The sequence below is a fragment of the Falco cherrug genome, chromosome 12 (genome assembly GCF_023634085.1).
Source record: "Falco cherrug isolate bFalChe1 chromosome 12, bFalChe1.pri, whole genome shotgun sequence".
Lineage (NCBI taxonomy): Eukaryota > Metazoa > Chordata > Aves > Falconiformes > Falconidae > Falco > Falco cherrug.
This window is the reverse complement of record NC_073708.1, coordinates 25,393,969-25,412,429: the sequence shown is the minus strand read 5'-3', so window position 1 is coordinate 25,412,429 and position 18,461 is coordinate 25,393,969. Positions and strand designations below refer to the sequence as shown.

Below are 18,461 nucleotides of genomic sequence, written 5' to 3'. Positions count from 1 at the left end.
GTGTTCCCTTCCCCAAGCAGTTCCAGCAAGTTTGCACTAAGATCCTCACCCGTCTCTTCCGTGTCTTTGTCCATGTCTACATCCACCACTTTGACAGCATCATCAACATGGGTGCTGAGGCTCACGTCAACACCTGCTACAAGCACTTTTACTACTTCATTAGGGAGTTCAGCCTCGTTGACCATCGGGAGCTGGAGCCTTTGGTAAGGATGCCCGAGGGGTGGGGAGGTGGAGGGGGTGAAAGTGGCATGAGCTGAACACAGCGCTGGTAGATTCAGGTGGGGGCTGGACTCTGAGCAGTGCAGTCACCCTCTCTGGACTCTTTCAGCTACCCTACCTCAGAAGCACACCCACGTTTTCCATCCTGTAACCATCGGCCTTAGTGCTCTGAGAGAGAACTTCCCAGCAACACTGAGGAAAACCTTTACCCTTTGAAAACGCTCCTTAAACTTTCCCTCTGCTGCCATGTCTATGAATTGCTCTTTGGTATCCTCAGGACCACCGTAATACAGTGTCCCTCTATACTGTCTTGGTAGCTCTAATGCAATTTGCACATCAAAGTGTTTCCAGCCAGTTGTGTCCACATGGCTTTTAGAGGTCAGATTTGAACCCAAGGTCTCCTCTGCACGGTCCTGAGTTTTCCAATTAGCAGACTAAGGTCCCTGCTTGAGATCCTAGTGTGAATTACAATGAGGCTGCAGGAAGGCAAGCCCCAGTAGGACATGCAGCTCCAGACAACAGCTATAAAGGCCAAGCTGGAGCTCCCAAGTTTCTCTGCAGCCTCCCTTGGGAAGCAATTAGCCAAGCAGAGAGCAAGAATCCTTGAAAGTAGCACGACTAGTAGGAAGCAGAGGCCAGACAGCCCAGGCACATAAACTAGAAAATGCACATAGTTCTGTAAGAGAAGCAAGTGTGTCACAGGCAAAGTTGAGTGTGGTCTGACTTAGGGAGGACATGTTGCAATGGGGAGAACAATTAACAGGGAACCCAGTAGTTAGCACACTGTGATAAGGGCTGGGTGCAGAAATGGCCATATCCAGCAGCAAGGCAAGACCCAGAGAGAGAAAGAGCTGAGAAAAGTCCCAGCATGAGCTGTCTGTTTAGGAGTATCTGGGGGTGGAGAGGGGTGGATGCCCCTGCCCCTAAGTGCTAAGCGCTCTACTCCTCTGCTTTCATTTGTATCAGTCAATTTGCTGCCTGCCTGCTCTGATCGTGATGTGGGGGGATGGAGAGATGATGATCTAATCAGGGGAGACTTGGATGACAACAGCATCTACATTATTTTGTAGAGTTTGATTGTGACTTACATTATCACAATGGCCCTCAGCTCCAGAAAATGGCAGCTCAGCATCACTCTGTCCTCTGTTAAGTCTTCCTCACCACCACTCCTCATTACATACTTCTTTAGCCTTGATATAAGCCCATAATGGTGTCATCTCCTTTGACTGGTGCTTGCTAATTTAAATAATTAGCACCTAACAGCCAAAGCAGAGGCTGACATTGCTAAATAGGTTTTCAATGCCAGTGACTCACATGCAACAGGAGATGATTTATGGGTCTGGATGAATCTAAGATGAACAGATTTTCCCGTGAGATGCAATCAGGGTTAAACTACAAGGAAATGAGACACATTTACCTCTGGTCTACCTGTGTCTCATTTCTTGGTGTGCCCATTGCCTGGCATCCAAGCCCCAAGCAGACCCAACCACACAGGAGACCTCCTTCTCTCAGGCAATGAGTTGCTGTAGGTGTGTATGAGAGCATCCTGCAACCAGAGGACAGCCGTGTCCGGGATGCAGTGCTGAGCTGAGGGAGGGACAAGTTACAGCAGCTTATAAACAACTTTCTAAAACTGAAAATGGTCCTGCTGGCCATGCTGTTAACCCAGGAAGGCTGCAGCTTGACCCTGCCATCAGTCCCAAAGTCTGTATGGGTTAGGATTGATCCACTAGCTTCCACCAGCATTTCTCTCTGCTGCAGGCAGGAAAAGCAATAAAATGGGATGTTTTTCCATGGACATCCAAGGGGCTTTCCAATGAGCCCCTGGGAACCTGGTGTGGCTCCGATGCATTGTGCTGTGGAGCATGTGGGGAGCCTGGCAGTCATGCTGTTCTGGCTTTGCTTCAGCAGCAGTTGTGAAGATGCACAAATAGTAACATCCAGCCTCTGCTGCACCTTTTTTGGAAAGGTGGTAATCTCTCAGTAGGGATGAGATGAACTGTCCTTGAAAGGTTCAGTCTCCCTTGACTGTCTCATGAGCCCAGAAAGCTGTCCTAACCTTGCATTTAGATGGCCAGAGTTAGCCCCCATGAATCCCATGAGGGAGGAGACTCCTGCCTGCAGAGGTGCCTGTTCCCTGCACGTGATTATGGAAAGCCCCAAGCAGCTGGAGGGAGCATATCTGGAGCAGGACAGCAGGTCTCTGAGTGCTGTATTAAGGCTGGAACTTTCCAGATGCGGGCTTTCTAGTGAGGAGCCCCAGTTTTCAGATATAAAGAAAGAAAAACCCCAGCACCTCCCCAGCCATAAAATGTCCCATTAGGCCCAAAAGCTTAGAAAACTCACAAGGACTGGGGGATGAGTGAGTTCCCAATTTCTAAGCCTGCCTCTGGCTGAATCTCCCTTTGCTGCCTCAGTTTCCTTTTTGTCAAGATTCTTTGGGGATGTGATTTCTTAGCAGCAAATCTTGGGAGCCGAGAGTGAGATGGATCCTTTGTACAGGCAGAACTAGCGGAAGGACGTGATTCACCCTCTCAACAGATCAAGAAATACGGCAGAGAGAAGCCGTGCACTTGCTTCCCTGACAAGGGCAGGTCACGGTGCTGGGCAGCAGCACTGGCAGCGGTCCAGCTGGTTACATACCAAGGCAGAGCTGTGGGGATTTCCAGAGTGTGATGAATGCTTTGGACATTTGGGGCCAGCCTGAGGAACTCACAGATGGCTTGGTGGTCCACTGGCTGCCCCAACCCATCCCGTTCAAGGCTGCTTTTGTGCATGGTGCTGCACTAATTGGGTAGGCTGGATGCTGTTGCAATGGGATGGTTACAGTCTTCTCACCCCTTCTTTCTCATTCCGAGATGTTTGCAAACACTTCCTGTTTGCAGCGTGATTTTGTGACAGAGCATTGGCTTTTCATTTGATGGCAGGGTTCTGTGCTTGAGTGATTTTCCATGTTACCCCTACAGAGAAGCCATCTCTTTGCCACTCTCCCCCAATGGATTTTAAAAACAAAGCTTTCAGCACTGAAGAGCTGACACCGCAGCTTCTGTCTCCCTTGGTTATATTACTAAAGGGCCTTTTATAGGGTTACTCAAGCGTCATCCTACTATTCTAGTTCTCCTTTTTTCAGAGTTGCATCCTTCCTTCTCTGCAGACCACTCCTACTTGAAATCTGCGTTGGGAGTACATTTTAATGTGGCAAACCTTTCTCTGGGGTGTGTGAGGGGTCTGTGTGCACACAGATTCAGAAGCCATGAACTTGATGAGGCAGACAGAATCACAGACTCCTCGCTGCAGCAATGTACATGATTTGCAAGCTATTAGTTGAGCTCCTTAAGGCAAGGACAGATACCATCTTCCGCCAGCTGAAAGCTGGGCACCTTCCTAATGCAGCTGGCATGATGCCATCCTGGCTAAAGAAAACAGTCTGTTAACCTAAACAGAGCTCAGTCTCACAGGTTTCCTGTGGCCCTCTGTTATTAGCACTCATTTGCATTGCAGTGTGACCATGGGATCCCTTGCCAAAACCACGTCTTCCTCCCGGAGGAGGCTCTCGACTCTTGGAGTAAGAGCTGGGAGCAGCTCCACATCCCAAATCCCTAGGCAGCTGCAAAGGGAGGCTCTGAGTGCTGCACCACCTTGTCTGGCTGCTCAGTGGCTGAGTCAGGAGCAGGACCTGCATCTTTCAACATCTCAGCCAATGCTCTTTGTTGGACTGCTCTCAAAGCTAGGGCTTGGCCACAATAACCTTGTGCCACAGAGACTGAGGAGGATGCCAGGAAGGAGCTGCTGAGGCAGAGCAGTTCCCAGGAGGGCTGGCATGGGAAATACAGAAATGCTCTCCAAGGCTCCCACAGTTGCTTCCTCAGGTTGTTTTTGGACACCTACCAAACTGCCTGACAAGTGACGCTACTAAAGCCTGTCTTTCGCACTTACTGTTTCTTTCTTTTCTCTCCCCCTTCAATGCAGAAAGAAATGACAGAACGAATTTGCCACTGAAGCATTTTGGCAGGTCAACTCAGCTGGCTTATTTGGAATCTGATGGGACAAGACACCCTGTGGTGGGAGGCCTCTTCCCAAGGGCTCGCTCTGGGCATTTCGACATGAACTACAAACACTGCAGAAGAGCCTCTTCAGGCCAGGGCTGAATCCTGAGCCTGCCAAGCATCTCTGGACAGATTTTTTCATAGATCCCAGTCTCTGTTGTATGGCTCCTTAGAAAGTCACTGACTTACTGGAGAACTAGGCAAGTCTGGTTGACTTTTGCACACTCTGGTTTCTAAGACTCAATCCCATGTTTGATATCACCCCTGCAGCTACCTTTCCTCTTGTTTTGATCTCAGCTACACTGATCTCCAAATGTTTTAGTAGTGATTCCTGCCCTGTGAGCAGGTGTGACCTTGGCTACCAAATGGTGCCTGTTACCTTTCTTACACGCAGTGGGTTTGTGATAACATCCGAGATCAACTCTGCAAAGCTGGTGACAGTTGATCATGTGGTTAGTTGCTGATGTACTGTTTTTAACCATGAGCTATGAATGTCTTTCCTTCTGCCCTAGCTCATGCTTTACCAAAGGGACCATTTTTCCCTGCAAGGGATTTTTCACACTTGGCAGACGGGACTTCATGATGCTCTAAGATGCATCCAACACTGGCTGGACTAACGGCAAGGTGGCCCCAGGACAGCGGAGGTGAACTAGGCCACTTTTCAGTGTGATCAGCACAGTCTACCAGAGAAGGACTCAAAGTGGTGGAAAGAAACTGTTGCCAGAAAACAACATTACCAACATGTCAGCATTTCCTGACATGTTGCCTTGGTTCAAGGTCAGCAGATGCTGTCTGTAGAAACTGTTTTCCCATTATCCAACCCTACAGCATAGTAAAGAGTAAATTAGGTGGAGAAGGGCTTTAAGAGACATCTAATTTATGCTGTTCTTCCACAAAGGCAAGATCAGTCCTTCATAAACCTTTTTGACCTTTTGAAAACATACTATTGCTACCTGGTCTGTGCCATTATTCTCCTGAAAGGTATCACATCTCAAAATTTCTTCCCTTTCTGCTTGCAATGCCTGATAACTTGTATTGTGTTCCCTGTGCCATTTTTCTTTTGGCAAAAGTTGAAGTCTTTTTTTGTTTTTACTGGTTTTAGGGAGTTAAAATCAAATTGTCTGAGCCACAGCATTGTTATGCTTGTGTTTCCTGACCTTTTTCTGGGAAAGTTTTGTATACCAGACACAGCTGATATTTATAATCTGGGGCTTGCACATTTTTGGGGTAGGGAGGGGATGCGGCTAGAAAATGTAAATATTCAGGCCAACATTAAAGTGCACAAGTGATTTTTTTAGTGCTCAAAGTGCTTATTTTGTTGTGAAAATCTATTTTTTTTTAATCTTGTGTACCAGATGTATATTTTTACATGGAAATAAAACAGAGCAAAATAGACACAAAACCACCTGATACATCATTCCAATATTTTCTGTGTAAAATAATTAGTAAAAGTCCCAACATTTTTGTTCTGTTACTCATTAAAGAAACATTAATAAAGCTGGTGTATTTCATTCTCCCCTGATTCACCTGTAGTAAGACAAGCATCCTGAAAAAGAACCCAGGATAACTTGAAGAGTAAGATTTCCCAAGGGTTGCAGCACTGACGGATATCAATACCATGTTGAGACCTCAGCTTGTATCTCAGAAAGCAGCTTTACACAGGCTAATGTTGCTGCTCTTCATCCTCCCCTTGCAGACTTTTCACCAGCATCTCACCTGAAGGCATTTTCCTGGCGATGCACAGTAGTGAGTCACACAGCTTGGTGTTGTTGGCAAACAATGAAAAAGTCAAACCTCTCCCTTCAGGAGGCTCAAGGGTGCCTATGAGTCTTCAGCATCCCCAGAGCTTCCACAAACATCCCTGCACAATCTGAAAGCAGGCAGAAACCCTGGGATGCATTACATATGCATGTAGCTCTTGTTAACCCAAGTTCCCCAAATGACTCATCTGCTCAGATGGCTGCCAGGTGCCTGGGACTCATTTGCCTCTTCGCAAAACCCCTGGGTTCTCCTGATGAAGGGGAGATGTACTATTGCCAGGATTTTATTTTCCTTCTCTGCAGCCACCATGTCCTTTGAGACCAAATAAAAGGCTGTGGTGCCAGTCACCACATCAGATAGAGGCTGGCATGGGAGAGACACTGTGCTATGCAGTGTCTGCAGACATTGAAGAATTTAGGAATAGCCTTGGATGGGTGAAAAAAGGGCTTTGTGGAGCATAATGTCTCCTATCCCAGTGCCACAAGGATGGGATATGGAGAGGGTTTGGGTTTGGCCAGTGAAGCGTACTGCCCTTGGCTGGGCATAGGCAGGGGTCAAGGCTGACCTGCCCTGGCAGCAGCCCCATTGGCAGCCCAGTAGGGCTGGGCTGGGCTGCGAGGTGGTGGTTGGGGTTCGCTGGTCTGAGTGGCGGCTCCTGGGTTTAAGCCTGCGCATGCTAAGGCTGGACAGTCCTGGCTGAATGCTCACCGGTAACCATGACATGATCTGGTCTGAGATATTCCTCGTCTCTTGGTGAAAGCTTGTAAAATCTAAGAGAAGACTTGGGAGGAGAGAAAACTGAGCCAAGGTGATGCTGTTGTGTCCAAGGGTTACAAATCTGTTCGTATTGGGCGATGACCATGAATCCACTTGGGATCAGAAAGGGGTGAGATGGGTTAATAGTACCAGATCCACTCCTTGATTACTTTAATGGTGGTAGGCTTAAATGCTGATTCTAGCAGAGAGTTTCACAACTAGAAGCAAGAGTTTTTTCCTTGGATGCGTGCAGCTTTTACTTTCTAGAAGCTGATGGCTTTGCTAATGCAGCCCAGTCAGCCAGATTCCCTCACGAAGGTCAGGGCAGGACAAATGACTCATAAGTGTCGAGAAAACCTCTAATCAGGAGTGTGGCATTCAGCTCCCTGCTGAAAAGAGACCCTGAGTCAGAGCTGAAATGCCAGCAGTGTGTGTGCGACTATCGCGTGTCTGCATGGATGTAGAAAACAGCAACAGCAAATGCGGACTCTTACATGACAGGGTCCCTTTCTGGAGAGGTGGCTGTGGGGGAAACAAAAGCATGGTCTGCCCACAAATTCCTTGAAGGTCTCAGTGCAACACAATCCATTCAGCTCCAGTAAGGCACCTTACTCTGATGCTTTGAAATACCAGGTGGTGACATCTGCTACTGACACCCATAGGGCAGGACTCACTACCTGTGTAGTTGCTCAATGCTGGCCAGAAAGCCCCAGGGTCTCCAACCTTTTTCAACGTCTGAGCTCACCCAGGCTTTCCCCCATCCAGGCTGGGTCACCACTGGGGTCAGCCACAGGTTCCTTGGCAGCAACACGGATAACTGGGATAGCAGTGTTGAGATTATAGCCATTGGATCCTAAGTGAATACAACAGTTCCGTGACTGCTGCTTCTTAAAAGTATCTGGCACTTGTTCTCCCAAATCATGTGTTTTGGTGGAAAACTTGAACGAAGTTTGGGACTTTGCAGGAACCCTGGCCTGTAGGGCTTCTCTTGCAGAACAGCTGGGTCCATGTGCTGGCTGCTGGGGTACATACTCCAATCCCAGCAAGTGGTGGTATGCATTGTACATCCTCCTGCTGAGAACAATAATCATGAAGGGCAGGAAGCGGATCCATATTTTCAGGATTTATCAACTTGTATGATTCTTCAGCCTGTGTTAGAAGGAGAAGCTTCACCATCATTTGCGTAATCCTCCAGCAGCTATTTTATTATTAACTTTAATGAAGCTGTACCACCTGGGATTTGACACTCTGGAACAGATGTCTTCTTTGTCATTTAATATTTTATATCCACTGGGCAAGTCATCAATTGCTTTGGGCTATGCCCTGATGACAGAGTGAGGTAAGCATTTTGCCATCCATTCATGTGGCTGTCAGGTGAGCATAGGTAAGAGCTGGCGGTCTCGGGGCAACTTGCTGTAGGTGTCCTGGGCTGGAGGCCAGGACCAGCACCACACTCATGGTCTCCCTCCCTTGGGTCTTACTCATCTTGCAGTCTTCCAGTAGTGCAAGTATTCACCACACTTACGTGCACTGGGAGGAATAAGGGTTGAGATGTACACAAGGTCTCAGTCCCAGCCTAAACTAGCTGAGTGGATGTGCTGGTTTTTATAGCTGCATATAGGTGGAGGTAATGTTATGGAAGGCCTTTATTTCTAATACTGTGGCAAAATGTTCTGCTGTTTTGGTGACTGTGCTCATTTCTGAGGATTTGTTTTCTTTTAGTCCTTGGATTGCTTCTCTAACCCATAACTGGCCTTGTTAGGAACACAGCTAATGTCTTCTCTGTGCTGGAAGCAGGAGCCCCAGCATCTTGTCTAAGTCCTTCTTGCTTGACTTTGCAATCTGCTCTATATTACTGCTCTCTGATGCAAAAATAAATACCTAAGCAGAACAGGAATGCAGTGAAATGAAACTGGGATGCTGCATTTGAAAATGTCGCCACTTAGAAGGAAAATCATCTTCCCACTTCTGTTTCTAGCAGTTACAACAGTTTCCTTCCCAAGACACCCTTTTTGTACTATGACTTCCAAAGTCATTCAAACTCACAAATATTCTAATATTATACTATCTTGTAGCCAGTGCATAACAATAGGAGGATTAAAAAAGCCTCTTCTGCATAAGCATGTAACAGAAGATTGAGAAGCCTCCCTCTCTGGTGGAAATCACTTGTACAGCAACACCTCTCACATCTCAAACCCAGTTGGGTAGGATGAGGATATCAACCCCTGCTTGTCAAATGAACTTTCTGAGAGTTTTGCTCAACTTTGGCCCCAAGACTTTTGTTTTGTCCATGTACAAATACTGTCTAAACCTCTAGACAGCACAGATAGATGTAGCATGCGGAGTATCATAGGATGAAACTGCGACATACAGAACTTTAGCAAAGAGGCTGCTACTCATCTGGGTAATAGCCTGAGGAACCCAAGGGCATGAGACATCTTAGCCCTGTTCATTTTAATAAGAATAGATCATCAAAACACCACATGTAACATCACCAGATCTCACCCCTCTTGTCCATGTCATATTGACAATGATGGCACAGACACAAGCTAAATAATCAATACCAAGTTGTAATACTTAAGTCAGACTACTTGGACACAGCCCCATGTGCCTCCAGTGGCTGTCCAGGGGCTTAGCATTTGGGATAGCACGCAGTCTGCATTTCCCCTTGCTCTTCTAAGCAGGACACCATAGGAAATGGACTGGAAGCATCTGTAATGGGTCCTGCTGACTCTGGCAGAAAAGCGAGGAACTGTTGAGGACAAAAAGCAATCTAGGCTGGTAGAGTCACTGCTGCTGAACAGCTGTTTTGGGTAGATGGGGGATGCAGTAAAAGCCTCTGATGATCAGCTTGTACAGTGGACACAAGCATTTTTCTGCTTGTTTCTAGTAGGTTTGGTTTGTTGGTCTCCAGCAGACTACACATTTTCCAGGTCACGTGTTACTTGGGCTTTCATTCAACAGAGTCACTTCAGAATCTCTGTCCCAGTGGGCAGCTGGGTGGCACTGTGTGAGGGTGTGAGTGCTCCTCATGGGCCTGGCTCCAGAACAAGCAGGTTTCACCCTGGCGTTCACATCTGTATGGGCATTTTCGATGTCCATTTTGAGAACTTTTCCATGTCCCCTGCTGTGAACCACTGTGCCAGATGTGACACTGAAACATGGTCTCTAGGGGTAGAGATATCTCACGCTACCCATAACACTACACATGAATCATAAGGTTTCCTGAAAGAAACAGCACTTTCTCTTTTATTTTTTGAGGGGTGGAGAAGGGACATTCACAACAAAAGAATGACACAGAAGCTTGATCTTGGCACATGTGATTGCATAAGCCTGTCTCTGGGTTTAATCACCTAAATGAAAAGTATAATTTTCAGAGAAACTGAGCCTGTACAAATTCCTTGAACAGCACAGGGAACAGTACATGCTCCGTGTCCTGAAAATCAGACTAGATTGCAGGTGCTTAAATATAGATTTAGGTGCTTGGCTGTGGAGAGATAAGAGAGGAATAATTCTAGTCGAGGCTCGAAATCATTTTAGTAGTAAAACATAGGCCAAAGTACTGTGATCCAATTGTAATGCTGCTAAATCAAAACTAGCTCTGGTAATTACTTCTCATTTGCCTAACAGCCAGCATAGATGGCTCCTTATCTTCTCTGCTGTGTGCTGCATGGGTAAAAAGCGGACAGGTACTTGAAAAGCTATTAAAAAATGAAAGGAAAAGTCGTGTGGAAGAACTACTCTCTTTACTGTGGTTAATAAACCAGTTATACTGTTTGAGGAGGTGGTTCCTTCTTCACTTTTCATGGGACTTCACCCTGAAATATTAGCATAACCATTTCCTAGAAATGCCATGCTTATTCTATTAAAAACAACAAATGAAAATAAAAATATTTTTTCTTTTTTCTCATGCTTTGTAACAGGCTATATTGAAACTTAAGCTTTGTCCTCTGGCTATGTGGGTTGTGCAGCTGGGTTATCTTGCAAGCCACAAAAGGGACAGAAAAACAAGGATTCAAGTACATACATCTTGCTTTGAGAGTGGATGCCTACTTTCACAGGCAGAAGATGCTGTGTTGTGTAAGAGCCTTTTAACCTATGGGAGAAAGGTGTAACAAAAAGCAATGGATGGGAATTAAAAACCATAATGAATTCAATTTGAAAATATGCTGCAAAAATTTAAGATGATCTCCCTTGAACTTGATACAGTCCTAGATGTTGAGAGTCTGAAAGGTGCTTGCATGGATCTGAGCTATTCTTGCAGACCACCTCTTACTTCCGTTCAAGTGGGACAGATGTTCAGACCTAAGACCTGAACCTTCAAGGATAAAAAATTTCAATGTGGTGTGGAAATAGGTGGGCAGCTAGGGGAGAGCAAAGACTACTAAAGCTCTCCCTGAGGGAAGAGGGAAACAGAAGAATCCTCCATCTGGATAGGCCACCATTCACATGGGGAAGAGCTGCTGTGAATGGCTTCGCTGTGGAGAAACTTTACCTGGGCTTGCACCTTGTTAGACATCAGAGTGCTGCACTAACATGCACACATAAGTGCATCCCTAGGAAAGCAGGCTTCAATACTTCTGCTGTTTATAGGACATGCTCTTCCATGCCAGCCTGGCTGAAAGAACAAAGCACACTTTCATCCTGGGAGAGGATACCACAAAGATACCATTGATGTTCAGTAACCTCATCCTGTACTGGGACCTGCAGGCTTCAGCTGTCTCAGGCACTGCTCTGCTTCTGGGCTGTTTCCTTTGAACCCAGGTGAGGAATTGGTAGCTCTCAAACTGTGATGCATCTTCCTGGCCCCTTGGCAGAGAAGACAGCAACAGCAGGTAGCATATGTCTTAACTTGCTTTATATTTGCTGAGACTGTGGCTTTTAGTATTGTGAGTACCAAGCTGCATGTCCAGACTGAAACCATACAGTCCTGGAATGCTCATGGGTTCAAGCTGTAATTCACTAACTAAACTGACTTTGGTGTTTCTCTTGAGCCATTTTAACAATAGCCAACACTGGCAGAATTAAACAGCTTTGGGTGAAAAACACTGTTATCAACAAGTTATTGACCCTGTATGTGGCAGAAGAGTTAAAAGTTTTGGGCCAGTATAACTAAAAGAGGTTGTTCTCCCTCCATGGAAACTTGGACATGGTTTCTGGTGCTCAGGGGGTGGGAAGAGCTATATATCTCTTTGCCATCCACAGTCCTACAGGCGCTTTACCATGTGGCAGTTACCATCTCCCAGTTGAGATGTGGTAACAGTGTGTGCAAATGCCCAAATCCTCACAAATGCAAAATAAAATGAGTTAGAACATCTATATAATGACTGCTAAAAGTCCTGCTAACTTGATAACTTGCAATTTGCTTTGATTTTTCCAGACATATTCAGATTCTGCTTCAAAGTTTCCCATTGTCTATCTGGTATCTGTAGCCACACAGTGCAAGCTGCGCACACACACAAAGTGCAGCAAAGCTTGCAGTCTCTAGGCATGAACATGTCCCACTTCCTAGCAAAGCTAGTATCTCCAGTGATGTTTGAAATCCTTATGGAGAAGATACTATATCACAAATGAGGTAGGGAGTAGTAGCTCACAGGAGTTCTTGTTGGACTTGATTTCAATTTACTGTATTATTTTTTTTTTGTACAAACTCCAAATTTACCAAGTTTACATCTTTTCATTTAGCCTACTAAAATAAGTGGAGAACTGAAACGTCACCGAGACTGAGAATAACCTTATCAAATGTCAATCTGAGTTGATATGGAAAAGAACTATTTCTTTGCAGGGATACTTCTCTGCAAATGAATTCACCTTCCTGCTCAGCCTTACGATGCAAAATAGCACTGATAAGTGTCTCTTCCCGAGCCTTTTTAACACCCAAGAATTAGGTCAGAGCTGCTTTTTGTAAAACTAAAAGAAAGGACTCATCTGCAATCTCCAAAGTAAGATTTCTGCTATTAGTGAATTTGTCTCTTGCAGCTCTTGGGGATAGTGTGTGCCTTGTGCCTCTGCTGAGAAGAAAACCTGATTTTTTTTCCCAGTCAAATATATTTACAGGCAATACAACCAATTAAAGCTGGCAAAATTTAAAGCCTTATTTGGCAGTAATAATTTTAAAGGATTTTAAAAAATATGTAAGTAGCGTGTTTGTCTTTGCCCCACTGCTCTTACACTGCTGCCCCTCATCTGTAGCTGCAGTGGCCACAAAGAAGGAGACTTATCTTTCACTGCCAGATAAAAAAGGGGCAGCTGTTCTGCAGAGGTAAGGAAGTAGCTGCAGGAAATAAGGCTGCTACCTAAATTATTCAAGACACCGTGGGAAAAATGAGAAAATGCATCCTAATGTAGAAGGACTGTGATTTATCCCAAAGTGGGTAGGAGCAAGCAAGGCTGGGATACAGATTCACCACGGAGGAGAAGCAGCAGGTCAGGTGTACAGCACTGCCTTCTCAGAGTCCTTTAGGTGTTTCATCCCACAGTAGGGTTTTCATGCTGTGCCTCCATAGGCTTATACCCAGCTTCTTGGCTGTTACTATTTTTTTCTTTCTGCTCTTAGTCTGGCCTGCTTGAAGGCGCACCCGGCTTACTGAATGTCGCCAAACCCCACTGCCATTAGCACCCTGCTCTGAGGGACAAAGGCAGGGGACACTTTCCCCTTGTCACCTGAGCAGCTGCTGAGGTACATCAGCACTAAGTTGATCCCGAGGCCAAATGGAAACCTGTGAAAAATCACTGGCTCATGCAAAACACTTGCAGGGAGTGCAGGCAGCAGAGAAAGCAGGCAAGGAAACGATCTTCCAACGGATCTACTAGACTGCTGGTATTACAGACAGTGCAGTATCAACTTGTAAAGCTGAGACAAAAAGAATTATCCTGAATAAAAAGGCTTCTCAAAAGTTATCCTCATCACCCCTCCTGTGCTCTACGTTTTGTGAGAGACAGTACTTGGTGCAGGTGTTAAAAGTCTTACTGGATTTTTTAACTCATTAGGGTCTTGACTGCTGAGGTATTATCTGAACTGCATGTGCTGCATTTTGTTTGTTAATTATTGTCATTCTTCCACAAGCGCTTCTTGGCAACCCTGCAGAGGGATGGGGGGCTGCAGTACAAGATGGCAGCCACCTGCTGCTCCACCTCAGGCCACCACAAGAGGGTCCCCACACAGCCCTCCCACCCTGAGGGGCCCTGTGTCCTGCTGCCACTACCGGGGACACGGCCAGGTGCATATCCCTCTTCTGGGAAGAAGACTAAACTGCCAGCCTAGCTGGGGGAGCAGTGCCCGGGCCCCGCTGCCCCCCTAACGTCTGCTTCCCCGCCGCCTCGGGGCAGAGCCCCCGCAGCCGCCCCGCGCCTCTGCGCGCCCCACCCCCCCGCACTGCGCCTGCGCGCCCTGTGCGCCGCGACCCGGGGGCGGGCTCACCGCATGCGCGCCAGGCGCGGGCGCGCTCAAGGGGCGGGGCGGCCCCGCCCCTCCGCACACCGGAGCGCGGGGCGGGCGGCCGGCGGCGCGGTGCCGCCCCCGCCGAGGGACGCCGGCGGCCGCCATGGAGGTGAGGGCGGGGGGGGGGATGGGGCGCGGCGCGGCGGCGAGGCTCGGCTGCCCGGCGTCTTGAGGGGAGCTGCGGGAGGGCAGCCCTGAGGGGGAGCGCTCCGTGCCTGCAAGAGCCGCAGGGCTCCCCCGGCTGCGAGCGCGGGGCTTGTCACCGGGGCTTGCCGGGACTCCTGTCAGGCGCGGGGCTTGCGGAGGAAGAAGCACCTGAGCGGCGGCAGCCCCGGCTGTGGGGTGGTGCCGGTGGCTGGGGATAGCTGGGGGTCGGTAAGATGCCTGCAGCCCGCCGGCCGGCACCGTCGGGGCTCGGGGCCCGCTCCGGAGGACGTGGGAGTTCCCTGTGCAGGGGGTCGTTCATTCCCCGAAGGCTTGAGCTGCCGTATCGCACACGTAGCGCGGTTTTTAATAAAGTGTGGTAAGTCTGTGAACTCCTGTGAGGCAGCTTTCTGTTAAGGGTATTGCTGGAGTGGAAAAAGAGCGGGCCAAGGCGAATCAGCCTGCTCCTGGATTTGATCATGCATCTTTTGGTTCTTTTTTTACATCTGTCGAAAACTCGATGAGACCTGTGAACCCTTGGGACCACTGAAAGTCTGTCGAGGTTTAATGTCTGCTTCGCCTCTGCCCTGTCCGTTAGCCTGACCCGGGTGACCTTCTGAGGCAGCCCAGGGGGAGAAGCCAGCGCAAGGTGGCGGCTCGGCCGCTGGCTGCAGCAGTGCCTGTGGTGGCCAAAAACTATGACACCGCTGCCGTTAGTTTGTGAAGTGTCAGATTTGTCTAAAAGTAAACCACTCTCTAGATTTCTTTTTTCCCCGCTTGTGAGTTTACTGTTTATAAAAGGCTGTCATACAAACTTACGCCCCATGATTAGCTTGGAAAAATTGGCTTATAGCCTGATAACTTTGAAGAACTACAGTTTGGCGGTTTTTTCTTTTTTTTTTTTTTTTCAAAACAGAGCTCCTCTTCATGCCTTCCAGGTGCTGGATGGAAGCAAGGCAAAATATCCTCATGGAGCTGATCATCTCCCACTGCTGTTCTAAAGGTAATTGCTTTTGCTCTTGGCAGCCTTCCAGGTAATGTGGATTTAGGTGACTTGGACACTTGAAAGTTTCTTGACGATGATCTTAAAGGTCTTTTCCAACCTAAACGATTCTATGACATTATTTCATAATATGTATGCTGTATCAGTACTCCTGAATGCTTTCAAAAAAGATACTTACTGTTACGAGGAATTTCCTCTCACTTTCCAGTACCTTCCTAGTAACAAATGTTAAAACACTGGTGCAAATTTTATGTGATGTCAGATGTGAAAGGACAATGGAGTTTAATGACTGTTAACTTTAGAGTTGAAAGTACAGAGGGGGTGAAAATGAAGAAAAAAAATCACTCTTGTTTCAGACTTTAAAAACACGTTTAGTTTGATTAACCTTTCCATAAAAAGCAGCTTGCTAATATGGGAGTATGTTGTGTAGCTTTTTTTTCCAGTGACAAATGTCATTACCTGGTCATTTGTGGGGTGTGGAGCAAGAGCAGGAAATGCTTATCTTGCATCTGTATGAAATTAAAAGTTGTCTTCTAAGAAGTTTTTCTCTTTGGTTTAGACTTGAAAACTAGTAAGGGAGTTGAGTGGGGTTAGAGGTGCTAATTGGTGATGCAGGGACAGTCTTCTGAGAATTGATGCCGTCAGACATAAACGAGAGTAAGCAGCTTGCTGTTTAATAGATGGCCCTCAATTTACTTGGCTTGTATATCTCCTTAATTTAGAAGTGCTCTAGGGATTAGAGGAGTTTTGAGTAGCTGAGTCAAAGTACTGTTGCAAGGACTTCTCTCATTTAGAATATGTGTGATCTGGAGTTTGAAATAATTTTGCAGCTAAGTTCCTGCTGCACTGTGATGGAAACTCTTAAAAATGAATTTTCTGCCAGTGGTCAGTAGCTTGAAATGTCTTGTTTGGCTGTACTTCTTTATGTGGAAGAAGGGCAGATGGTTTTTAGTGCAATAACCAGTGTGTATGTCATGTTATTCCTGACAAGGCTTACTGTTAACACTTAGTTGTTAGCCCCATGAAATACACCCTTTTATGTCCTCTCATCCATGTGGCTGTCTGAGGCATGTTGTCCTAGAACAAAAAATTAAAGAGATGACTATTTTTTAAGTCACCTTCAGTCTCACTTGTTGTTATTACTGGTTCATTTATGGTGAGGTAAGTAAGTTTGTCTTGTTTGCCTTTGTTTTTCCAGTGGGGATGTTAGCAATTCTGTTGCTGATGTTCTGAATGATAACTAATGCTTTTAAAGAAATGTGTGTCATTGTAAACATAGGCAGACCTCAGCAGAAGATCTCATGTCTACAGCATGTATGCTAAAATATGCTATTTTCTCCCAACAGGAGAGGGAAAGGAATGCTGTGCGCTCTCCTGTCAATTAAAGTTCTCACTGCTTCTCCAGTAGTAATCAAGGTGAAGTAATAAATTGGGGTGGGAGGAATCTATTTGAGATAACTTTATATACTATCCTGCGAAGTGAGATTTGCCCGTTGCTGGAGATTTTGACTTGGAACCTCAGAACGCCAATGCTTAGATTGCAGGGGAAATGGTTAGCTGAGAGTGTGGGAAGTTAGACTCTGCACCTTGTGTAGATAAGGTGCCTCTGGCCTCCTAAAAGGGTGGTGGAAGGGAATCACAGAACTATAGAGGTAAAGAAAAAGGTTGCTATAACCTTTTCTACAGAGTGAAGGATTTTAGAAGGATGGTGTCAGCTGTTAAACTGTGTAGGTGTTAGTGATGCCTGTGATAAGGCAGAATTAATAATTTTTCTCAGCTTTGCTCTTTCATGAAATTACACTGCTTGTGCTTCCTGTGGACTTTTGGGTGTTCATTTCAAAATGTTAGTACCCCTGTATTTTACTGGGAAGATGTTGAAACATTTTTTTAAGTTCCTCTTCCTTCATGGATAATTCAGATTAATGAATTAAATGATACTAAAAGTTTTCTTGTAGGTGGGATGAGAAGGTAACTTGCACAGCTGAGGATTAATTATGGCAAACTACCGTAAAGATGAACAGTTTGTAAGAATACTCACTTCTTACAATTTGAAATTAATATTCTTAATGCAGTACAGAATAAATATTGAAATCTGCCTCTGGTTTTGACACAGAGCTGTCCTAAAGAATTGGGCATCCTTCCTCTTCAAATTTTGTTTCTTTTAATGTGTAATGTTACAAGCACAATTAATTGCTATGTAGTCACTTTATAAAGGTAGCTTACTAGATTATCCTGAGCTTCCTGCAACTAGCAGGTTTTAGCAGAATCAGCACCTGCTGAGTGAGTCCTGTTTCATTATGAGCCACATCTACAGGAATCGAAGTGTTACTGGAGAAGGGAGTGTACAAGAACAACAACTGAGTTGGGAGGAAAATTATGCTGAAGTCTGTTTCCATTTTGTTTCTTTGTTCAAAACTGGATGTCTGAACTTTAAAGTGGCTTAACTTTTTTTTGAGTTTTGAGCGTGCACTTTTACATTTGAAGTCTGAGAGTAACAAGTATGTCTTGCCTGTGGAATCAAGGGACTCACTCATATCCAATTATTGAATCTATTGGCAGCTGTTTGAACAAGTAAACAATGGCTTTGAAAATAAGCATAAATCAACAGCTAAGTTGGATGCTGGTCAGAAGGTGCAGACTGGTTTCCCTGTTGTTGTTCAGTTAGGCAGAATAGAAGCCTCATCAGAGATCTCGGAAGGCTTTTATTCGGTCTGAATAAGTAGTCTTTGCTTTTGCCATATCTGTGGGACAGTAATATTTTTGTAATTGCAGCTGTTTAGATACCACCTCAGTGGTCTGAAAACATCCTGTGCTGCCACATCAACTTTGAGTTTGTTTCATCTGTTGAATTTCAGGTTGTGGCTGCTCTCTGTGAATCCACAGAAGGCTTTATTTTAAGGCTCCTGATTCTTCTTTTCTTTGTGGTGTTACCTTGTTTGGTAACACCATCTTGCTATCGCTGCCTTGTTTGCCGCTCACTAGGGGTGAATTCAGTACTAGTGGTACCTATTCTCAGGAGAAGATTTTTCAGCTATGGTAAATGATTTCTTATGCTTCTGGTCTGTTGGAGCCTGTTTGGCTGCCTTCAACA

General features: G+C 46.0%; 2 protein-coding genes across 5 annotated transcripts in view; both read left to right on the top strand.

The window, feature by feature from the left end:
* The window catches only part of ATPAF1 (ATP synthase mitochondrial F1 complex assembly factor 1), a 35,455-nt gene extending 35,252 nt beyond the window's left edge, over positions 1–203 (top strand). The window contains exon 14 of the mRNA XM_055724846.1: positions 1–203. The gene's annotated coding sequence lies outside the window, so the exon portion shown is untranslated.
* MOB3C (MOB kinase activator 3C) overlaps positions 1–18,461 on the top strand; it is a 36,468-nt gene that overhangs the window by 17,496 nt on the left and 511 nt on the right. For 2 of the 4 annotated variants that reach the window (XM_055724847.1, XM_027802689.2), the window contains 2 exons: positions 1–203; positions 4,189–5,780. In XM_055724847.1, the coding sequence (XP_055580822.1) occupies positions 1–203; positions 4,189–4,218 (233 nt within the window). In that variant the 3' untranslated portion in view covers positions 4,219–5,780. Of the gene's footprint in view, positions 204–4,188; positions 5,781–15,283; positions 15,371–16,716; positions 16,787–18,461 lie in introns of those variants that run through there. The other 2 variants (XM_055724849.1, XM_055724850.1) reach the window with 2 other exon arrangements.